Below are 24,692 nucleotides of genomic sequence, written 5' to 3'. Positions count from 1 at the left end.
TTCTGCAGTTTCATAGCAGAGCTCTGAGTAGTCATACTGCTCTCTTACATACAATGCAACTCCGCCACCTTCTCTGCCCTGCTTGTCCTTCCTGAACAGTTTATATCCATCCATGACAGTACTCCAATCATGTGAGTTATCCCACCAGGTCTCTGTTATTCCAATCACATCATAATTCCTTGACTGTGCCAGGACTTCCAGTTCTCCCTGCTTGTTTCCCAGGCTTCTTGCATTTGTGTATAGGCACTTGAGATAACTCGCTGATTGTCCCTCTTTCTCAGTATGAGGCAGGAGCCCTGCCCTCTCACGTGCTCCTGCTCGTGCTACCTCCCGGTATCCCACTTACCTCAGGGCTTTGGTCTCCTTCCCCCAGTGAACCTAGTTTAAAGCCCTCCTCACTAGGTTAGCCAGCCTGCTTGCGAGGATGCTCTTCCCTCTCTTCGTTAGGTGGAGCCCATCTCTGGCTAGCACTCCTCCTTCTTAGAACACCATCCCATGGTCAAAGAATCCAAAGCCTTCTCTCCGACACCACCTGCGTAGCCATTCGTTGACTTCCATGATTCGACGGTCTCTAACCAGGCCTTTTCCTTCCACGGGGAGGATGGATGAGAAGACCACTTGCGCCTCAAACTCCTTTATCCTTCTTCCCAGAGCCACGTAGTCCGCAGTGATCCGCTCAAGGTCATTCTTGAACTCACAACTGTGGGTTTAGCAGGCCAATGCTCAAACCACTGAGCTATCCCTCCCCCCTTATTTAAAAAAAAATTAAAAAAAAACAAAACAAAACTATAATCATAGAATACCAGGGTTGGAAGGTACCTCAGGAGGTCATTTAGTCCAACCCCTGCTCAAAGCAGAACCAATCCCCAATGGCCCCCTCAAGGATTGAACTCACAATCCTGGGTTTAGGAGGCCAATGCTCAAACCACTGAGCTATCCCTCCCCCAAATAATTGAAATCACGTGTTTTCGTGTATTCATAAGCCAGAAAGGAATTTCTTGAAAGCCCCATAGTGAAAAACATACCACCTTCTGGAGAATGCAGGCATCGATTCTGCTACCTCTCACACGCTAAGCGAGCGCTCTACTATTTGAGCTAATTCCCCAGGCTGTTGCTATGTCGACACTGGGGTTTGCTATGTGTACACTGGCACTTAGGTTGGTATAATTTACGTGGCTCAAGCGTGTGGATTAATCACACCTCTGAGTGATGTAAGTTATATCTAAATACTTTGTAGTGTAGCCATAACCTATATCTGACCTATCAGTCCTCACCCTCAAAGGAAATCTGCACAATGCCTTCAAAAGACAAACCTGGGAACTTAAATTCATAGCTCTGCGAGGCACTAAAAATCAGGAACTGAATAGAGACACTGGATTTATGGCTTCTTACAACAATTTGTAACCTATTAATTCCACTTTTTGTCCTATGACTGCAGAGGTGTTAATGGGCCACTCTACCTTGAATGGTTCCTTACAATATGTGCTAATTACTTATGCTAAACAATCTGTTCCACCTTGCATTTTGCTGTGACATTGAGTACCTTGCTGAGACCTGAAGAGAGCTCAGTGTGACTCAGAAGCTTGTCTCCCTCACCAACCGAAGTTGGTCCAATAAAAGATATTCCCTCACCCACCTTGTCCCTCTTTTAAGATCAAGAGTTTCAAAAGTGACTTGCCGTGTAGGGGCACCCAAATGGAAACCTCTTAAAGGGCCACCCACCCTTTGAAAATCAGGTCCCTTTAAAGGATTTCTCAAGGGGGGACACCAAAAATCAGTAGGCACTTTCGAAAATCTTGGCTGTGGCCTAGTGGACTGGATTGGGAATTCAGGAAACCTGCATTCTTTTCCCAGCTCTGGCATGCTGGGCAACCTTGGCACATCACTTCCCTTTGCTGTACCTCAGTTTCCCCATCTGTAAAATGGGGATAATGATACTGACCTCCTTGGTAAAGTGATTTGAGATCTACTCATGAAGAGTACTAGATATTATTATTACTAATGGCTAGACTTGGCCCGAGGAGTTACTTACTCTGTAAGGAGTAATCCCAGGTACCTGAGTCCTGAGCGGTCGACGCTGGAACACGACACCTATCTGTCTAGTGGCTGTAAAGTCAGTGACATAATCATGCCAACATTAAGGTTGTTTACTATCACAGTGTACATTTGTTGCCCTAAATCTAGTCGCTTATGTAACCGTACCACTCTCTTTCAAATGCCGACTTGCTGCTCAGCTGATAACACACACTGTGAATTCTGTGGGTTTATTGTACTGATCTACTCTGCTGATTGCTACTGGCTCTCTAGTATATTAGCTGCTGATTCCACAGAGGTCCCCACGGGTATTTACAGGAGTCCAGAGCTTCCAGGATTCCTTGTCATCATACTGAGTGAGAGCAGTTCAAAGGTCAGATCCTCAGTCAGCGGAAACAGGCATAGCTCCTTTGCAGCGATTTCCATCAGCTGAGAAGCTGTGCCTATGTTTCTATATATAGCAACCTGCCTTCTGACATATCCTTTAAATAATTTTTAATGCTGTAAGCGGGACTCATCCCTTGAGTGTCTCTTTGTGGCTGGGTGCAGTATTGTAGTCCTTTCCCTGCTCCTGGTGTCCCTGTAGGGGATGAGGTGGACGAAGTTTTCTTCAGGCAACTAACAGAGTTACTGAGGCCCTGATTCTCATGGGGGACTTCAATCACTCCGTTATCTGCTGGGAGAGCAATACAGCAGTGCACAGACAATCCAGGAAGTTTTTGGAAAGTGTAGGGGACAATTTCCTGGTACAAGTGCTGAAGGAACCAACTAGAGGCAGAGCTCTTCTTGACCTGCTGCTCACAGACAGGGAAGAATTAGTAGGGGAAGGAAAAGTGGAGGGGAACCTGGGAGGCAGTGACCATGAGATGGTTGAGTTCAGGATTCTGACGTGAGGAAAAAAGGACTCTGGACTTCAGAAAAGCAGACTTTGACTCCCTCGGGGAACTGATGGCAGGATCCCCTGGGAGAATAACATGAGGGGGAAAGGAGTCCAGGAGAGCTGGCTGTATTTTAAAGAATCCTTATTGAGGTTGCAGGAACAAACCATCCCGAGGTGTAGAAAGAATAGTAAATATGGCAGGCGACCAGCTTGGCTTAACAGTGAAATCCTTGCTGATCTTAAACACAAAAGAGAAGCTTACAAGAAGTGGAAGATTGGACAAATGACCAGGGAGGAGTATAAAAATATTGCTCAGGCATGCAGGAGTGAAATCAGGAAGGCCAAATCACACTTGGAGTTGCAGCTAGCAAGGGATGTTAAGTGTAGCAAGAAGGGTTTCTTCAGGTATGTTAGCAACAAGAAGAAGGTCAGGGAAAGTATGGGCCCGTTGCTGAATGGGAGAGGCAAACTAGTGACAGAGGATGTGGAAAAAGCTAATGTACTCAATGCTTTTTTTGCCTCTGTCTTCACAAACAAGGTCAGCTCCCAAACTACTGCACTGGGCAGCACAGCATGGGGAGGGGGTGACCAGACCTCTCTGGAGAAAGAAGTGGTTCCGGACTATTTAGAAAAGCTGGACAAGCACAAATCCACGGGGCTGGATGCACTGCATCCCAGGGTGCTAAAGGAGTTGGCGGATGTGACTGCAGGGCCATTGGCCACTATCTTTGAAAACTCAAGGCAATCGGGGGAGGTCCCGGATGACTGGAAATAGACTAATGTAGTGCCCATCTTTAAAAAAGGGGAGAAGAAGGATCCAGGGAACTACAGGCCAGTCAGCCTCACCTCAGTCCCTGGAAAAATCATGGAGCAGGTCCTCAAGGAATCAATTCTGAAGCACTTAGAGGAGAGGAAAGTGATCAGGAACAGTCAGCATGGATTCACCAAGGGCAAGTCATGCCCGACTAACCTAATTACCTTCTATGATGAGATAACTGGCTCTGTGGATGAGGGGAAAGCAGTGGACATGTTATTCCTTGACTTTAGCAAAGCTTTTGATACAGTTCCCACAGTATTCTTGTCAGGAGGTTAAAGTATGGGCTGGATGAATGGACTATAAGGTGGATAGAAAGCTGGCTAGATCATCGGGCTCAACGGGTAGTGATCAATGGCTCCATGTCTAGTTGACAGCCGGTATCAAGCGGAGTGCCCAAAGGGTCGGTCCTCGGGCCGGTTTTGTTCAATATCTTCATAAATGATCTGAAGGATGGTGTGGATTGCACCCTCTGCAAGTTTGCAGATGACACTAAACTGGGAGGAGTGGTAGATACGCTGGAGGGTAGGGCTAGCATACTGAGGGACCGAGACAAATTAGAGAATTGGGCCAAAAGAAATCTGATGAGGTTCAACAAGGACAAGTGCAGAGTCCTGCACTTATGATGGAAGAATCCCATGCACTGCTACAGACTAGGGGCTGAGGGGCTAGGCAGCAGCTCTGCAGAAAAGGACCTAGAGGTTAGAGTGGACGAGAAGCTGGATATGAGTCAACAGTGTGCCCTTGTTGCCAAGAAGGGTAACGGCATTTTGGGATGTATATGTAGGGGCATTGCCAGCAGATCAAGGGATGTGATCATTCCCATCTATTCGGCATTGGTGAGGCCTCATCTGGAGTCCTGTGTCCAGTTTTGGGCCCCACACTACAAGAAGGATGTGGAAAAATTGGAAAGAGTCCAGCGGAGGGCAACAAAAATGATTAGGGGGCTGGAACACATGACTTATGAGGAGAGGCTGAGGGAACTGGGATTGTTTAGTTTGCAGAAGAGAAGAATGAGGGGGGATTTGACAGCTGCTTTCAACTACCTGAAAGGGGGTTCCAAAGAGGATGGATCTAGACTCTTCTCAGTGATAGCAGATGACAGAACAAGGAGTAATGGTCTCAAGTTGCAGTGGGGGAGGTTTAGGTTGGATATTAGGAGGGTGGTGAAGCACTGGAATGGGTTACCTAGGGAGGTGGTGGAATCTCCTTCCTTAGAGATTTTTAAGGTCAGGCTTGACAAAGCCCTGGCTGGGATGATATAGTTGGGGATTGGTCCTGCTTTGAGCAGGGGGTTGGACTAGATGACCTCCTGAGGTCCCTTCCAACCCTGATATTCTGTGATTCTATGTCAACCTCCCCTGGTGGGATTTCAGTGGGTCAGCCCTCTGGCCAGGTCACACAGCCAAAATGAACCCCTTCTGGGGTGGCAGAGTCCAATAAACAAACAATCTATCTGGTCTCACCAAAGTCTTCAGCCCTGGCTCTGAACCCTTTAAATTCAGCTCTTCACTCTGGCTTCCAAACAAGTCCTGTTCCATTCTTGGGGCTTAGGTTAGGCTTATCCCCCGATTCTTCGGGTTTACACCAATTTGCTGGTGGGGGACTCAGGCCTGCCCACTACTCCAGATCCCAATCCCGGGACCTGATAAATATCAGCCATATACTGCTCAATTCAGTTTAGGATGACCAGATGTCCCAATAAAATCGGTACTGTTCCGATGTTTAGTTCTTTGTCCTGTGTCGCAACCGATGCACGGTGGGGACACCATTTATCCCGATATTGCGGCTTTGGCCGCTCCGGCGGGTTTTTTTTTTTTTTTTTTTGCTTTCCCCATGTGTCCCGATATTTTTTCCGTTTCATCTGGTCACCCTAATTCAGTTTGTGGTTGCTACTTCCCTAGAGTGAACACCTTTTCAAAAGGTAAAAGTGGGACACATGCAGGAGCCCTGCCCACCTCTGTGGCTTCATCCCTGCTCCTCCTCTTCCCTCCAAGGCCCTGCCCCCTGGCCAAGCCAGAAGCTGGAGTGGGGCCATGGTAAGAGCCACCCAGGGAGCCCCAGCTGCTGTGGAGAGCCCCGGACTCTCCGCCTGCCCTGGGTGTGGGATTGGGATGCCCGAGAGCAGCCCCCAGCCCATGTCCCTGCCCTCGTGGTGTCGCTGCCCAGGGCAGGTGGAGGGTCCGGCTCCCCTGGTCAGGTCCCGCTCTCCCTGCTAACCCAGCTATACAAGTGCAGCTGCAGATAAACCCTGGCTGATCCTCAGGCTCCTGTGGCCAGAGAGAAACATTTCCCTGCTCCTCTGCTCCCAGACAGCTTCCACACTGCCCTGCTAAGGGCCTGAAGCTCCTTTTACCTGAGCCTGCTGGGCTCTGACTGGCTGGCACTAGCCCCTGGAAGGTCACATATCTGTAGTTTCCAAGATGGCTGCTCCTGACAGGCCTGCAGGAGCTCCTTTGCTGCTTCATTCCCCCCGCTTTGCTGCTTCCTGGGGCACGGTGTACCAGGACCATTGGGCCCCCTGTAGAGAGCCCTAAAGGCCAGGTGCACCCTGTCACAAACACCTTCATCTCAATGAATAGGCTGCTCATACAACACTTACCCCCAATGCTCACCTTTGAGAAGTTTCTCCGTTGTCCTTTGGGTCATGTGCCCAATATGGACAAAGCTGTGGGGCTGGTTCCTGTGAAACATGGTCCAGAAAGGCTGGCGCAGCTGGACTTCAGACTGCAAAGTCCTAGGGAGTTGCTATTCCAAAAGGCAGGTGGTACCAGGGACCACTGCCTGCTTGGGCCATTCAATACTGGCACCAGATTTGTGGTGATAGAAATAATGATTAATTCCAGAGGGGAGAAAGGCATTGGCTTTCTTTGTGCCATTCAATCCTTGGCTCTCTGCTAGAGTTGGGTGAAACTTTTCACACTAAACTATTTTTTGGTGACAAATGCAGATTTGGTGACACAAAAATATTTTGTGAGTTCATGTGAATTTTGCCATATTGTTCATTTTTGGGAACCCTCCTCCCCAAATTCTTGAAAAAAATCAAATTATAACCTTTCAGTGTTTTGGCTTGAACTAACTTTTCATTTCAAAATTTCTTTTCATTTTGTTTTTAAAAAAATCTAAAAATGGTCAAAATCTAAATGAAATGTTACAATTTTGTGAAAACAAAACATTTTGTTCAGCCCTAAATATTGCTTTTATTTTTGTGATTTGCCGAAAAATTTGAACATTTGTGGTTTTGGTTTGACCCCAAACAAATTTTTTTCTCAACTTTTTGAAATTGCCAACAAATGGAAAATTCCATTATTCACCTAGCTGTAATCTCTACAGAGACTGGCTGCAAGGGTGTATCTCGCTCCAAGATGGCACAAAATACCCAGAGATCAGGATTTAAAGTTTTAAACAGGTGGTTTATTTAAAAAGTAAAATAAAAACAACCAGAAATACAACCAAACATAAAAAAGATTGAACCAGATGCAGGACTTTTAGGCAAATTTCAATATATCTTAAATGTTCCTATAAGTTACCAAACTTACAACTACAAGGGTATGTCTACACTGCGTAAAAAACCCATGGCACTGAGGTTCAGAGCCTGGGTCAGCTGACTTGGGCTCTCAGGGCTATGAAATTGCAGTGTAGATGTTCAGGCTTGGGATGGAGACCAGGCTCTGAGATCTTCCCCCTTTATGAGGTCTCAAAGCCCAGGCTCCAGCACGAACATCCACACTGCAATTTTATAGCCCTGCACAACGCCTAGTCAGCTGAGCCAGGCCAGCCGTGGCAATGCAGCGGGTCTTTTATTGCAGGGTAGACGTATCCAAAGGATGACTGTTATAAAGGTCACCTCACGCTAAGGATCCCTGATTTCCAGATAGGCTTTTTATAGCTGGAAGAAATTTCCCATGGTTGCTTTTAAAGGACCTGATGCAAGGTCTATAGAAGCCAGTGGGAGACTCCCCCACCCCACCCACCCACCTTTCCCCATAAGGCTCTTCTCAAAAGAAGCCAATAAGCAATTAGAGAAAAAATCACTCAGTCACACTACAGGGGAGAAAAAAGCCATGCCCATCTGTTTGGGGACTGGCTACACCATGAGGCTAGAGAGACTGGCTATAAACCAATGGCTTCCTTCTTGCGGCACCCATATTTGCCTGGGAGGCCATGACCCCTTTGTCTAGATAGGGCTCTCCAGCCTTTTAGCTGTGGAGGAACCAGGAGATGGGGAATCTCTCATTACGACCTGAACCTTTTACCCCCTGCCCTGCTCTGCAGAGCAGTTGCCAACCCCTCAGGGTGCTGTGTCATAGGAGTTGAGGCCCATCATAGTGGGGTTTTTGTTACCTGGCGGCCTTACCTACTAAGAATGAGGCACCATTTTGCACGGGACACCGGGTTGTCAGATGATAATGCTTTCCAGCCACTGCTGACCTGCGGCTACATTAGCATCAATGTCTGGAGGCTCCAAAGTCTGTGCCCTTCATCCACCCACAGTGAAGGCCTGTCTGAGTCGCAGCCTGGGGCAAAATCCAGTGATGGAGAGAGAGCGGCCACTGGACACTGGTTACACTGTTCCAAAGCCGTGCAAAGTAACAACACCCCGGCTGTTCCCCCAGTGCAGAAAACCCCTGGATCAGGAGTTTCCAGGGTGTGCGGCCAGGGCAGCCCTGTGCACTGGCTATTCTCCAGCTGCCACGGGGACCAGGGGAAGACAGGTGGAATTAGAGCATCCCTCAAGGCTGTTTTAACTAGCTCAGGGTCAGGATTCCAAGCTGCCACTCCCTGTTCCTGTGCTGGGTTCTGTGCTGACAGAGGGTTGAAAGGGGGCCTGGGAGAGCGCAGCTAGATACATTGGTGATTGTCACATGTTTGTTTGGAGGTACTCCTGCCCCAAGTTTCACTCTGGCCCCCTGCCTGCTCTCAGATCTCTCTGCCCAGGGGGCACTCATGCACAGGGGATGTGCTGCCCCCTTGACAGATTCATTGACCAATTCCCCATGCAGCCTACAGGGAGTGCGGGCTAGATGTTACCTCTTGGTTCAAGGTAGACCAGGCTGGGGAACATGCTTTAAAGTCTCATTTGTGGGCAACACACAGTCGTGAGCCCGTCCCGGAAGAAGGGGAGAGAAGGTCCCTTGGAACTCAAGACAGAGACCAGGAGTGGGTAGAACATTGGCAGTAACTGAAGGAAATCTGTCATGCAGGCAGGGGGCCAGAATTTGCTCCTCAGAGAAGGAGGAGCTGCTGCTTCTGCTCTTGGCCCGACTTCTCCTCAGGTTCTTTCTTGGGCCTCCCACTCAGACTGGTTCTTCGGATCATAGGCCGCATCATTGTAAGTTGGTGGATGAGGCAGTTCTGCAGTGGGCACTATGAGGTCTGCCCTGATGGTATTGGGCACAATCAGCATGGACTGGAAAACAGGGAAATCAGCCTCTCATTGGCATCATCATCACCACCACCATCACCTGCATGCAGTCTCGGAGGAACTGAGCCAATGCCCACCAAGGTCCATGGGCATCTCTCCAATGATTCTACTGGACCATGTCCTGTTCTCCAGCAGCATCCGCTACACCCACTGCCATCTTCCTGGCATCATCTGAATTATAGTGGCCACCATGCCCATGTCACCCAAGCCCCACTATTGCCTCCCTGAGATATGCTCTGCTAATCAGGGATGGGGTTAAATGGAAGCAAACCTCTTGCCATGCTTCCCAGACATGGAGCTGGCCAGCATCCCCATGGGATCAAAATGCTCACCTCATGGGAGTTGAGGCGGGTTGCCCGGCACCAAAAGAGTGCGGTGGCGACGGCAATGCAGAACTCCAGGATGGTGAAGATCAGCAGCACGATGGAGATCCCGTTCCCGGCCTGCTCGAGAACAGAAAACCACAACAGCATAGCCATTAACACCCTATACCCCTGACCAGGGCTGAGGCTGCTGTGTGCTACATACAACTCACGCCCTCTCCTGCCTCGAGCTGCCCCCGCCCCCAGAGTCCATTCCTGGAAGCACAAAAATCCAGTTCCACTTCTTCTCCTTGTCCAACGGGGTACACCAAGAATCCATTCAAGTGGCTCCCCCCAGTGTCATCTCAGACTTTTCTATCTGCCAGGATGCTGCACCCCAAGGGCCAGATTATTCACTGGTGTAGATCAGCTTTGAATTGGCTTCAATGGAGCAATACCGATTTACACCACCTGAGGATCTGGCCCCAGTGTCATCCTCAATCCATGTTTGCAGGGTTATAGCTGGGTGGGCCCCAGGATATGGGTGAGGCAAAATCTTTTATTGGACCAACTTCTGTTGGTGAAAGAGACATGCTTTCCAGCTAGACAGAACTCTACTTCAGACCAACAGAAGTTGGTCCAATAAAAGATTTTGCCTCACCTACCTTGTCTCTCTCTAATCCTCAATCCATATTATTTAGCATCTAGAATGTCTTGGGCACATCCCCTTCAAATTCTTGACTTAGACTTCAGTGCTAACAAAGAGGAAGCCTCATCGCTTTCCAAGGGAATCTATCTCAGGGTTTATGCCTTGCCCAGTGCATGATGGGGCAAGGACTTGGGAGTTTTGCTGGTGCTGTGTGAAGATTCAGGGAGTGTAGTTTAGGGTCCCACCTCAACAAAGCACTTTCATTCCAATTTTGACCTTTTTATACTTTTTTTTCTTAAAAAAAAATAAAAAACAATGACGTTTTCTTTGCAATAGTCCTCTCAAAATGTTCTGTTCTGTACATGCTGAAATGGGACATTTCGACATTTTCAAAACTGCTTTTTCCCAATTTTTCTTCCTAAACAAAACATTGTCACCGCTGGCACGTTTTTAAACATTTCAATTTTGACAAAAGCAGCCTTTTTGTCTAAAAAGGGGGTCACTCTCAAAATACCAACCAATGCCAATGTAATTTGTGCCATGCTCATCACCTTGGCATCTGAGCCCCTCGTCACTGTTCCCATTCCTACACAGAAGGCTGGATCCTCCTCTCTCTCCATCTCTCTTAGAGCAACAACAGATCTCCCCAAGATGTTCATTCCAAACCAATGATCTGTGAATAGAAAGCTGCCAGCAGGATCTGAACAGTCGCTTACCATCACTAGATAATTGTAGTAGTCATAGTTGGAGTGGTACAGTCCATTTATATTCAGGTCTATTATAAAAGCCACTATCCCAAGTAATGCAAAGATGGCACTGATGACATTCATGGTCTGGCTTCCTTTCACCTGGAACATACACACAGAGGGGGGAAGGGATATTGCTAGGTATGGATGAAATAAATAATCAGCTGGAATCTGGTTAGTAACTTGCAAGTAATCTTGCAAGTAACTTGAACCAACCCTCTAATCTGAAACCATGGATCTGTGTCTCCTGGCTTTGTCTGGACCTGGGGGGTAAAAACCCACGTTCTGGAAACCCAGCCTCTGAAGCCTTCCCGAGGATTGACCTGGAATAGGAATCTCCAGAAATCACGAGACGATGTTCCCAGCCTGGGATCTTGCAGATCAAAGAGCTCAATAAGATTAGATGTTAATATGGAGAATGAGAACATCCATAGTCACATTAGACAGGATTAAAATTAATTTAGACTAGATATAAACTCGCTTGCTACAGAGAACAAACCAGTCATCAGCTATCTGTGGGTAGGAAGGAACTTTCAATAGGGGCAGGTTATGGGGTTTCTTGGACCTTCCTATGAAGCATCTGATATTGGCCACCACCAGAGACAGGGTTCTGGGCTGGATGGCCTTGGGTCTGATCCAGTGTGGGAGTTCCTGTGTTGCTCGAGTTTGGAGGAGCATCTGAACTTTGGGTGTATAGCTGGCCCTCATGAGGTTGGTCCATAATTTGGTTATAGCTCCTCATAACATGGCTGCAGCTGTGCAACTGAGAACTGTTATTGGTGGACGAAGGTTACGAGCCTACATAGAACTCATTGGCCCCTCTGTATCCATCTCCCTGTTGTATCCCTGTCCCTGGAATATATCTGAGATGATGATTTTCCTCATTCAGACAAACATCTCAGGACTTAGAGTGAGTGCTTTCCTGATCTTCAGACAAACCTACCTGCTGGACTGCAACATAACATCCCTCTCCACTCCCTGAACCTTTAATGGAGGACAAACCCCCACCACATGCTTCAGGGGGATGCCCTGAAATATCATCAGATACTTCATGTGAACCCCACCCCTGCCCTGGAGAGGTTCCTCTCCCACACCAGAAACCTCACCTCCTGGGGGAGGGGAGGAATTCAGCCTTTGTGTTCACCTGGTGCTTGGCATTCTGCTTTCACCCTGGTTCAAGTGGAGTTAAACTAAAGCCTCTGAAGGGAAGGCAATGCTAGGACTCACCGCGCATTCGGTCGGGCTCTTCTCGGCTCCGATAGAGAGGCAGCCAGAAATGATGAACTGTGTGGGGAAGGGGAAATTATCATTGTCAGGTGCACCTTGTTCATGGCTGGTTGCAGGGCTGCTATTAGCCCATCAGGCATCTGTACCAGATATGGCCTAGCTACAGAGCTTCATTATATACACCAGATGCATAAATTGTAAGATCCTTGAATGCACTGCTGTGAGTTTAAGTAAGGCATGCCACACACAGCACTGCCTAGTGGCAGAACAGTATAATACAGCTGAGCATGCCATTACCCCAGACTTTAAGGTCAGAAGGGACCATCATGATCATCTAGTCCAGGGATCTCAAACTCAAATGACCACGAGGGCCACGTGAGGACTAGTACATTGGCCCGAGGGCCGCATCACTGACCCTCCCCCGCTGCCCTGCTCCGCCCCACCTCTTCCCACCCCTTCCCTGCCCCCATTCCAACCCCTTCCCTGAAATCCCCGCCCCAACTCCGCCCCCTCCCTGCCCCCGGGGGGGGCAGGAGGGGTGCAGGGTGCGGCAGGGGGCTCAGGGTACAGGAGGGGTGTGGTGTGCAGCAGGGGGTCAGTTTGCGGCAGGGGGCTCAGGGCAGGGGGTTGGGGTGCAGGAGGGGTGTGGGGTGTGGCAGGGGGTTGGGGTACAGGAAGGTTGAGGGGTGCAGCAGGGGGTTCAGCTGCAGGAGGGGTGCGGGGGTGGGCTCCGGCCCGGCGTGCACCGGGGGCAGGGCAGGCTCCCCTCCTGCCTGCCCTGCCCCCACGCCGCTCCGGGAAGTGGCTGGAACCTTGTGGGGGGCAGGGGACAGGGGTCTGTGTGTTGCCCTGGCTGCGCCTCCAGGCACCACCCCCCACAGCTCCCATTGGCTGGGAACGGGGAACCACGGCCAGGGCAGCACACAGACCCCTGTGCCCCCACTAGGTCCCGGCCGCTTCCCGGAGTGGCGCGGGGGCAGGGCAGGCAGGCAGGGAGCCTGCCCTGCCCTCGGTGTGTGCCGGGCCGGGCCGGAGCCACTCTAGATAAACGCTGGGTGGCTGCGGGGAGCTGGCGAGCTGCAGAAAATAACCCTGCGGGCCGCGTGTTTGAGACCCCTGATCTAGTCTGACCTCCTGCACATCGCAGGCTACAGAACCTCACCCACCCACTCCCGTAATAGACCTATTACCTCTGGCTGAGTTACTGAAGTCTTCAAATCATGATTTAAAGACTTCAAGTTATAGAGAACCCACCATTTACACTAGTTTAAACCTGCAAGTGACCCATGCCCCATTCTGCAGAAGAAGGCAAAAAATCACCAGGATCTCTGCCAATCTGACCCCAGGGAAAATTCCTTTCTCACCCCAAAATATTAGACCCTGAGCATGTGGGCAAGACCCACCAGCCAGACACCTGGGAAAGAATTCTCTGTAGTAACTCAGAGCCCTCTCCACCTAGTGTCTGATCACCAGCTACTGGAGATATTTGCTGCTAGAAGTCACAGATTGGCTACATGCCATTGTAGGCAGTCCTGTCATACCATCCCCTCCATAAACTTAGTAAGCTCAGTCTGGAAGCCAGATAGGTCTTTTGCCCCTACTGCTCCCCTTGGGAGGCTGTTCCAGAAATTCACTCCTCTGATGGCTAGAAACCTTCCTTTAATTTCAAGACTAAACTTGTTGATGGCCAGTTTATATCCATATGTTCTTGAGTCCACATTGGCACTTAAGTTAAAATAACTCCTCTCCCTCCCTGTATTTATCCCTCTGATGTATTTATAGAGAACAATCACATCTCCCCTCAGCCGTCACTTGGTTCGGCTAAACAAGCCAAGCTCTTTGAGTCTCCTCTCATAAGGGAGGTTTTCCATTCCTCAGAACATCCTAGTAGCCCTTCTCTGCACCTGTTCTGGTTTGAATTCATCTTTGTTAAACATGGGAGACCAGAACTGCACACAGTATTCCAGGGCAGGGCTCACCCGAACCTTGTATAATGGTATTAACACTTCCCTGTCTCTACTGGAAATACCTCGCCTGATGCATCCTAGGACTGCATTAGCCTTTTTCACAGCCTCATATTATTAAACTGTGGGTCTCTTTAAACTTTGGGATCAATTCTGGTTCCCCTAAGGGACCCGCCTCTGATGGAAACGAGGCAGAAGCACTGACCCCTTCTCCCTGCTAGGGCAAACAGGATGGGGAGCTCAGGAAATGAGTCTGCTTCTGCTGGAAAGCAACTACCTCACTGGACTCCTGCAATCCGGAGTCTCTGTTGTCCGGCTGGAAGGTGGGTTTCTCCAGTTAAGTAGGCTCCATACTTTCAGGCACAGGGCCACTAAGGTCCAGGCCCTCAAAGATATGTGGCTGCTTGACTCCTGTTGAAATCCATGAGTTAAGTCCCTAAATACCCCATGAGGATCTAAGCCTGGGGCATGGACCATCTTTTTGTTTTGTGTCTGCACAGCACTTAGCACTATGGGATCCTGGTCCAGGACTAGGGGCCCCAGGAGATCCTGCAACATAAATAATAACAATCCATCTAATTCATCAGCATTCTGATCCTCTGCAGGTGCCTCTAAAAGACATTGCAAGTGAGAGACAATCCCTTCAGGCTAGACCATGGGACAGTCCTACCCACCCAGTCCTCGGTGGGTAGAGAGGAGAGAAAAATGGGCTGGTCATGGGAAGCCAGTCTGAGGTGGGTGGAGAGGGGAGAACATGGAATTGTCATGGGAAGCCAACCCAATCTGGATTCATTCAGTTCCATTTATGCTACTCACAGACACTCCTCCCAGGAACGGGATCTCTCCAATCACAAAGACAGAGGTGTAAACATTGGTGATGGTCGTCAGGACAATCCCAAAGCCGATATGCATGAAGCCCATCATGATCTGGATGGTCTGAGAGAATGATCACAGCAGTAACATGGGTCACAGTCATCCCTGCCATCATGCTGCTGACTTTACAGAAGGGTGCCCAGCAGCTCTGCATTTTGAAAGCACTGTGCAAATGCAGCATGGGCTAGGTACGGGTAACGAAGGGCACTGTTACAGCTTATCACCGAGTAGCTTGTGCTTTTTAGCTCTGAAAGTCGAGAGTTCAAACCCCGCTGTTGACTTAAGCTGGGGTCAGTGACATAAACATCAGCTAACCCTCCCATATTTAGTAGATGGAGAAACTGAGGCAGAGCAGTGAAGTGACCTGCTGTAGCTCTTCCACCCAATCAAGCTGGGTTTAGTGCTCAGGAGTGATTGACTCCTAGCCACACTGAGCTCAGGACCATAGGCCAAAGCCAGAGGAGAACAAAAGAAGGGGAAAGATTGGAATTGCTGTGTGATGAGTTCTGACCTCCTCAGTGGTGTCTGGGAAGAGCATCATGAAAGGCCCTCAAGGCAGGACAGTGCAAGAGCAGGATTCCTTTTTCTGCCATATTCTGGAATTATGGGGGGAGTACCCATGTCCCCCCAGCATTTCCCCCTCCATGCATGGCCAGCAACCTTCCTTTTGGGGGCAGCTCTTTACCCAGCCTGAGGGGGGTCCTGCAAAAGATGCTCCCCACTGCCCCAAAGCAGAGCCCTATAACCCCCTGGCTAGGATGCAGCTCTGCAGAAACCTCAGCCTCTGCCAGCAGGAGAATGGGCCTACGAATCTGCCACATGTGAGAGCGGCACTTTGTTCTGCGGAGCTCCCTGCAGGAGAGAACAGGCCCAGGGGGTTCAGTGGGGCTGCCATTCTCTGACCTCCCAAGAGGAGGGAGGGAGCAGGGCTGGCCATGGAAGCCAAGGCAGAGCAGAGTGCCCTCAGGTGGGCAGTCCCTGGAACCCTCCCCTATGCCCATGCTGGCGCTAGGACTCTGCTCTCCTGACACTGACCAGAGCCCCTGCTGCCACTACGCACCCTGGCCTGCTGCCAATCCCAGGGCTGGCAGCACCTGGGGGGTGCCAGCTGGAACAGGTGTCAGCCCAGGTCTGCCTGCCCCTCCCTCCTGCTCCCCTGCTCTCTCCACCAGCTGGAGAATCAGGCTGGCAGGCCCCTAAGCAAGAGGCAGGCTGACCAGATAGCAAGTGTGAAAAAACAGGAGGGGGTGTGTTGGGGCGGGGGTAATCTGCCTCTATACAAGACTAAGCCCCAAATATCAGGAGTGTCCCTATAAAACCGGGACATCTGGTCACCCTTGCGTGGGGGTCACCTTGCCACACAAGCGCCTCTCAAGGAAGAGCAGCCCAGGCAGGCCCCCCCACCCCGAGGGGCAGCTCCAGGGGGCTTTGGCTGATGGGTTTCCAGCCCAGGAAGGAGCGCTATGATCCTCGTCTGACAACCCGCCTAGCACAGGCCAGGAGGGGGATGCGCCCCCCTCTCCCCGGCACTCGGAGGCGGCTCGGGCCCTGCCAGTCCCCGCACCCCCCTGCCCAGTGCAGCCCCCCACCCCCCCACACACACACTTTCCCCATCTCTCAGCCACACTCACCCCCATCACTCGGTTCTTCCCCTTGGGGATCGTCTCCGCCGTGTACATCACGGCGCGTCTCCCCAGCCGTATGGTCCCCTCCCCTGACATGGACGCCACCGGGGTGCTCGCTCCCAGCCCTGCGGGGTCCCCGGCGGCTGGACGCGAAGCTGCATCCGCCCCCCCCGCAGCCCCACGCCTGGCTGAGCCTGGCCCACGAGCGCCCGCCTGGCTGCCCAGCTGGGGAGGAGCCGGGGCGATCCCACTGGCTGCCGCGGAGGACGAGCTCACGGAGACAGAGGCGCTGGAGGACGCGCACACGGCAGGGAAAGGCGGGCGGGGGGGGGGGGGGGGATTTATTCACAAGCGCGAGCTCCAGCCCTGGTCGTGCAGGAGCAGCAAGCGGGCGGGCAGCCCTGGGGTGGGGGGCGAGCTGCAGGGGCCCCCCGGCTGCGGCTGCCCCTGCCCCGCCGTTCAACCCGTTCAGGGAGGCGTGGGACCGAAACGCCACCGTCCCGGGGCTGCTGGGGCCGCGGGTCAGAGGCGCGGAGCGAGAATGGGAGGAAGCGGTATTTACACAGCGGAGCAGCCGGAGGCGAGTGAAAACCCGTTTGTAAGGAGCGGGAGCAGGGAAAGGTCTTCACGCAGAGGCGCGCAGGCTGCGTGGGTGAGCAGGGTTAGATGCCAGCACTCTGTCCAAGCCCACTTGTAGGGAGTGAAACCACCAGACAACGGAAGAGCCAGCCACAGCACTCAATGGCCTCCTGCAGCACGGAGCCCCACAGGCCCTGGGACGGCTTCCTTTCTTTTCTTGAAAATGTCAGGGCCATTCATTTCATTGGGTGACGCCCTTGCTCAGTATACATGGCCAGATCTTGACGCCAAGAGGCTTCCGGCAACTTGGTGGCCACTAAAATCCAGCCCCCAGAATGCCTATTTTCTGCTGCAGCAGAGAGAGCTCTCTGACACTTTAGCCCTAACTTAACCTCTACCCTCACCCTGAGGTCATTGCCTCACCCCAGTACCCAGAACCTATATAACCATAGCGATCAGTGGTCCCCCAGATCAATAGAATGGAAATCTACAACATTCCCTGCAATTCTGGAGTGGAGCAGATGCAACACACAGACATATCAAGTTAAGCACAAGGCCTTGCTTTGCATCCTTATGCCCTGTCTGTGATGTAGAGAAGCATTAGCCCTCCTTTTATAGGTGGGGCAATATGGGAAAACTTTCTAACTCTAAGGGTAGTTCAGCTCTGGAACATTGTTGGAGGTTTCTAAGAACAGATGGGGCAAACACGTGTCAGGGATGGTTTAGGTTTTCTCGGTCCTGCCTCAGTGCAGGGGACTGGACTTGATGAATTCTTGAGGACTTGATGAATTCTTCCAGACCTATGTTTCTGTGATTCTGTCATGGCCCTGCCCTGCCTCCCAGGGTACAGCGAGGATAAATACAATAAAGATGGTGACGCACTTTGAAATCAATGCCTGAAAAGCGATAGCGTTGCATTATACCAATAAAGAAGCCCAGATAGGGCATAAGCACAGACAATTTTGGAGTCATTCTTATATGGAAACCCTAACTTGTCGGGAAACTGAGACAAGAAAGGTAGTGCAGAGCCAAGGTTGGCCAGCAAAAGGTGCTACAGGACCGCCACCCCTCTCTCCCTTTCATCTGTTAAGGCAAACCCAGGCCCCCTGCTGCTGATCTGGCGCTGCACCCTCTCCAGGGCTTTCACCAATAGCCTCATCACACTATTTACAAAGCTCTTACTCTGCTCATCATGCTGGGTCTATTCCCGGCACCCTGCTGGCTGCAGGTGTCTCTTTGACAGGAGGCTCCCAGCACAGCCACCTGGATGGCTGTATTGCTTTCACAGCTGGAATCCCCTTTGGAGTGTGTTGCCTGATTTTAGGAAGTTAATATTATTAATTTGGATAGTATGGGTTATAGACTCACCAGTTAATCTGATCAGAAGATATTAAAAGGTTCTTGTCCCAGAATCAGGCTACACAGAGTTTGCAAGAGTTTACATGTAGCCTTAACAACTTTTATGAGATAAATGGAATAGTAATCAAATGGTAAAATAATCCAGGTTACAAAGGCAATAATATTGTTCTAGAGCTACATGTGATATTGTATAGTAGAGAGCTTTTGATTAATATACTCACACCCTTCCTTGATAACCTGGTGGTAAGACACAAAGGACCAGCCTCATTTCTGGCATGCCAAGAGAGTTCAGGTCCAGGTTCCTCAGTTCTTGAACAGTAGGTGGAGAACTTAGGAGAAGCTGAAGAGCTATCGAAGCTAACAGAATTCTACTTAACAGACTTAAAACTTACAATTAAGAACTAACAGACTAATAGACTAACAACCAAAGCAGCCTGGAAACTTGAAGCTTAGAAACCCAGAAGCTTCCTTGGCATGGTTGGTCACCCCTCTTATAGAGCTTGAGTACCTGAGCTCTCCTAAGTCCAAACTTAGTTTCCTCACCCACAAACTGTTGGGGTACACTTACTTCATAGGCTGGTATGTTGTACATATTGATGACATACATACATACTAATGACATTAGCTCATTCTCACATTTGCTATTTCTGTCCTACCCGATTATTCTGGTTCTTTCCCTGTGGTTTACCTATTAAATTTAAAAGGATATGAACTTAAGAAGCCCCCTATGCCAACCTGCTTCCATATATCCTTTATCTATCTATAGTAAAGGTTGCAGCCATATATGGACCTTATGCTTTAGCTCATCACCACCTATCTAGGTGAAATATTCCCAGACATGTATGCCAACTTTGCCACAGCCAAAATACTTTAATATAAATATATTACAAATCAAACCCATAAGAAAATAAGAAATTCATAAGAAAAGATATATAGGCAAGCAAACAGACTAGCCCTATAGGCTACAAGTGGGACCCACCTCCGCCCCTCTTCTTTCAGCCCCAAAACTCCCCTCTCCCTGCCTGACACCAGAATTCCCCTTCTCTTTCCTTTCTGTGCACCTGCTCCACAATCAGCATGTTTCATTTTAATTTTAGCCACTTTTAAACATTTTGGATTGATTTCATTACAAAAGCAAAGGACACTGAGACAAAGCCATTTTGAACCAAAACACCAAATCATATTGATTTTTTCAGAATGTATTTTAGGTTTTTGTTGTTGTCCCCCCCCCCCCGACCAACACAATTTGGCAAAACCAACACTAATTCCCAAAATGTTTTGGGGGTCGCCGAATTGGCATTTTTCATCGAAAAAAGTTTTGGTCACAAAATGTCACCCTGTTCCAATCGCATTCGAGAATCAGCCTGAGCCCACTGGGGAAGAGGGTGCTCTGATCAGTGACAGAGGGACTGATGTTGGTTTCTAGGTGGACTCCTGCTTCCCCTAAAGCTGTAGGTTGCTTCTCCAGTCCAACACAAGAGCAGAGGGCTTGGACGTAATTACCAGAGAAGGGAGTGTCCATCACAAGAGACTGAGAGGAGAGTTCACGGGTTGGTCCATCCTGGGCCTTTCTGCTGACATTACCCAATGAGGGGGACCATGGAGCTCACCCCCCTGGATAGGGTGACAATAGCATGACCCTCCTGGTGGGTGGATCTTGCTAATGTATGGCACAGAGCGACCAGGGATAAGGAATGTAACATTTCAAATGGGGGGAGGGGCGGGCTAATTTTAAAGCAACAGACCGAAACAATATACTGCCAAGAGCAAAAACTGAGCCAGACTCCAGCAATCTGCTCTGGTCTCAGTGGACAACATATACATTGTTTCCCCATAAGGGACCAAATATGCAACAGCAACACTGCTGGCAACCTCTCTGCCTGGCTATCCAACCCTATTCTCCAGCCAGGCTTTTTATAGCCACTGGAGAGATCCCATGAGCACTTTCTCTTAAAGTGACAATCTTTTATACAGAGATAGTTAAGAAGACAAAGTAGCAGTTGATACCCACATGATTTCCAAATACCATTGGAGCCTTCTTTTTGAGTCAGCAGAGCAGAGTCCTGTGTGAGTCAAACTGAGCATCCATATCTAGGAGCTATCAGTAGAGGAATACCCTTGCTAGCTGGATCAGAGGGAGGGAGGGACGGAGGGGTGGAAATGAATGGATGGGTGCTGAGGGTGGATGGGAGCATACAACCTGATCTTCCCCGTGCTGGGGAAGGGCGGGCAGGGATGTGCCCAGATCTGCGAGGCACTCATTCATAGGTCCATAAAACCAGAAATAAGAGTCTAATAACATCTGATTAATTGGGATCTGGAACTTCTTCTTGGCACCAGGCACTAGATCTGAACAGGGGCATCTCAGGAAGGGCTGGTGACGTTTTTGTTCGAAACTTTTTAAAGTCAGAAATGGAGATGGGATGATCCTGAAATGCTTTGTGAATCCATGCTGGTTTTGCTGAACTGGTTTGGCAACACAAACAAACAACCTCCCAACCCTAAAAATATTCTGAAAAACTCAAGGTGTTTCACTGACATTTTCGAAAGGTTTAGAATTTTTTTTTTCTGCTTTGAAAGGTCTTTTCTTTTAGAAATTTCCTTTAAAAAAAAAGTTTTAAAATGCCCAAAATCAAAATGAAACATTTTGTTTGACCCCAGAAAATTTTTTTTAACTTCTTGATTTGCCAAACATTTCATTTTCGGCTCAACCCAATTATTCCCCCTCCTCCCCCCTACGTGGTATGGAATTACCAGGGAACTGAAAAAAATCGGTTATTCACCCAGCTTTAATCCCAGTGGTAGACATTTCATGTGGAAACTGCTCATGGATAATACTTCTCCTAGGTCTGTGAAAACAAGCATTGTAGGAAAGCTGAAATGTGAAAAGTGTGTTGGATTGGGGAGGGAGGCTGTATCTCAGGAACCCCAAGATCAAATGACCTCAAATTTGTGCCACAATCTCTATCCTGGCTCCTGAATGGGCATGCCAATTTTCAAGTCAATCCGGTTTAGAAGGTGGATTTTAGAAAAGTTTGCAGAGTGTGGATGATAAATAGAAACTCTGGTGCAGTCTTGGCTGTGGTGGGATTCACTAGCCTGTGATGAGTGGGTGGATGGGTACAGGGAGCTGGAACAGATGGAGAGTTTATTCTATGGGGAAAGTTTCTGTAAATGTAAAACCAACAAGTAAATCAAGGATCGATTCCTCCCTTTTGGACAGTTCATCGCTTCTGGATCCCTCTCTGTTGCAGCTGAAAAGAAACTCAAAAGGGCCGGGTGAGTTACAGCATTTGCTCCTCTTGTGTGTTTGAGAGAGATATAAAGCCAGATCCTCAGCTGGACTGAGAAGGGACGTGTGCGCGAAAGAGCCCTTGCCCCCATCCTGAGGTCACTTTCTTATTGGACAGTCCCTGTCCAGGCTGCTCCAGGCCTAAGGGGATATTCTGGCAGCTGTGGATTGCTGGATACAGACATGAGCCCCGACTGATCACTCTTCTTTGGGCCATGCCCCCTATGCCAGCAGTTGGGAGGCATAGCAGTGGCTATAAGATATCTAATTATTTCTCTATATGGGTGCGATGATGTCCACTCACCACAGCAGTGTCTCCTATTCTGCCCTGCAGCTGCTTTTATACTAGCCAGCTGGACCCTGATTGGCTGCTCTGTGCCACTTCTCTCCCATTGGCTGCTTTCTGCACAGCCTCTCTAGGCTGCTTGGAGGACTCACCTCCACTACTCTTTTCTGGGCTGGAATATGGCAGGCCCACAAGGCCTCCACTAACCCCTTCCAGTCCTGTGTGAACACCCATCACAGTGTAGAAAAATCTTTGCAGAGCTGGATCTGCAGGGTTTAGAGCTGCTTGTATTGGTAGAGCTTAGTGGCCTGAAAGTGGCCCAGGATTGGGGCCTTATAGCTTAGTTCTGCTCTGCTCAGAATGTTCCCCAGGGAGAGAGCAGTTTGGGGAAAGAAGCAGACACCCTGTCTGTCACAGCCTAGCTGGATCCTGGATGCTGCTCCTGCTCTGATTAGAAAGGGACCCCTGCTGAGTAAACCTGGGATTCATCTCACGGATACTGTTGGGTGGTGTTACAGGGTGGTGCCTGTAGGAGGTGTAAAGGTAGGACCAAAGCCTGAATACACAAACCCCAGTGGACTCTGCGGGAACTTGATACAGAGCTTTCAGTTACTCCCTCTCTGCACTGGGGGCAGGAACCAAGTGGGGGGAGGCTCCTATATTCTGGAGCTGTGCCTAGGCCTACCTGGCTCTTGTTGTAAGTTAGAGCTGCCTCAGGGCTGCTCAAACTTAGCCTTTGCTTTCCATGGGGCCCCTGGGGGTTTTGAGAAGCAGAGAATAGCCAGAATGCAGTGTACTCCGGTCATGTAACCGATTCTAACCCTTATGCCAGGGGCTGAGATCAGGACTGGTGCAGAGTGTTTATCATAGAATATAAGGGTTGGAAGGGACCTCAGGAGGTCATCTAGTCCAACCCCCTGCTCAATGCAGGGCCAATCTCCAACTAAATCATCCCAGCCAGGGCTTTGTCAAGCCTGACCTTAAAAACCTCAAAGGAAGGAGATTCCACCACCTCCCTAGGTAACCCATTCCAGTGCTTCACCACCCTCTGAGTGAAATAGTGTTTCCTAATATCCAACCTAAACCTCCCCCACTGCAACTTGAGACCATTACTCCTTGTTCTGTCATCTGCTACCACTGAGGACAGTCTAGATCCATCCTCTTTGGAATCCCCTTTCAGGTAATTGAAGCAGCTATCAAATCCCCTCTCATTCTTCTCTTCTGCAGACTAAATAATCCCAGTTCCCTCAGCCTCGCCTCAGAAGTCGTGTGCTCCAGCCCCCTAATCATTTTTGTTGCCCTCTGCTGGACTCTTTCCAATTTTTCCACATCCTTCTTGTAGTGTGGGGCCCAAAACTGGACACAGTACTCCAGATGAGGCCTCACCAATGCCAAATTGAAGGGAATGATCATGTCCCTTGATCTGCTGGCAATGCCCCTACTGATACATCCCAAAATGCCATTGGCCTTCTTGGCAACAAGGGCACACTGTTGACTCATATCCAGCTTCTTGTCCACTGTCACCCCTAGGTCCTTTTCTGCCTAACTGCTGCCAAGCCATTCAGTCCCTCGTCTGTAGCAGTGTGCCCACACTACACCAGCTGAGGATGCCCCCTGTGCAGCTGGTGTCCTGAGGGGACATTCCCACCCCTTTCATGCTACCCGAGGCTTAAGGGTCTTAAACTCAGACTCATACTTTAAGGCCAGAAGGGACCATCGTGATCATCTAGTCTGCCCTTCTGCAAATTGCAGGCCACAGAACCTCACCCATCCACTCCCGTAATAGACCCCTAACCTCTGGCTAAGTTACTGAACTCCTCAAATCATAATTTAAGTCTTCAAGTTACAGAGAATCCACCATTTACACTGGTTTGAACCTGCAAGTGACCCATGCCCCATGCTGCAGAGGAAGGTGACCCCACCGCCCCATGGTCTCTGCCAGTATAACCCGGGGGAAATTCTTGGTGTAATGGCTAAGGGAACCTTTGCTCTGAATCTGAATGTCACGACTCAGCCCGGTCAGAGCTTCACCTCTAAAGAAGCCCAGAAGGCACACTCATGCTGCACAGCTGGAACTCACAGCCTGTTTTAGCTCTAAAGACAGGAACAGGTTGTACGGTGGGTGGGAGGATGAGGACATGAACAGGAGTGACTCTGAAGGGGTGTCTCTGAATGCAGGAAAATCCTCTTTTCTAAGCATAGCTCTGCCAAAATGAGTAATTAATCCCAATAGCTCCTTGAGCTATGATTTATATACTCATAGGAATACTGGGCTGGAAGGAACCTCGAGAGGCCATCTAATCCATCTCCCTGCACTGAGGCAGGACCAAGTACACCTAGCCCATCCCTGACAGGCGTTTGGCTGCCCATTTTAATGATAGGATCACCTTTGATGGCTCTAATTCACCGTACAAGCTTTGCACTGTACAAGAACACCTCATCTAACATGTCCAGTCAAAACTTTCCTCCATGCAGCAAAGTTAGCCACATGCAACACAACCTTCCTTAGCTACACACTTCATCAGCATAGCAAGAAATCAGGTGTAAAAATCTACACCTGGGTCATTTTCACAACAGCATAATGCTGAGCCCTTGGGCATATCATCGTGAGCAAGGATCAAACCTACAGCCTTTTAA

General features: G+C 49.6%; 1 protein-coding gene across 4 annotated transcripts in view; it reads right to left on the bottom strand.

Annotated features, from left to right (window-relative positions):
• Positions 1-423: 423 nt before the first annotated feature.
• The window catches only part of LOC102931718 (membrane-spanning 4-domains subfamily A member 12), a 27,395-nt gene continuing 3,126 nt past the window's right edge, over positions 424-24,692 (bottom strand). Inside the window, exons 1-7 of one of the 4 annotated variants that reach the window (XR_006291782.1) lie at positions 16,546-17,244; positions 14,858-14,977; positions 12,078-12,134; positions 10,656-10,952; positions 9,486-9,596; positions 7,969-9,138; positions 424-434 (exon numbers count right to left, since the gene is read on the bottom strand). Coding sequence is in view for 3 of the 4 variants with exons in the window: in XM_043549606.1 (XP_043405541.1) it covers positions 9,001-9,138; positions 9,486-9,596; positions 10,656-10,952; positions 12,078-12,134; positions 14,858-14,977; positions 16,546-16,635 (813 nt within the window). In the remaining variant the exon portion in view is untranslated. Of the gene's footprint in view, positions 435-7,126; positions 9,139-9,485; positions 9,597-10,655; positions 10,953-12,077; positions 12,135-14,857; positions 14,978-16,545; positions 17,326-24,692 lie in introns of those variants that run through there. The other 3 variants (XM_037899397.2, XM_043549606.1, XM_043549607.1) reach the window with 3 other exon arrangements.

Source organism: Chelonia mydas, chromosome 6 (assembly GCF_015237465.2).
Source record: "Chelonia mydas isolate rCheMyd1 chromosome 6, rCheMyd1.pri.v2, whole genome shotgun sequence".
NCBI lineage: Eukaryota > Metazoa > Chordata > Testudines > Cheloniidae > Chelonia > Chelonia mydas.
This window is presented reverse-complemented; position numbering and strand designations above follow the sequence as displayed.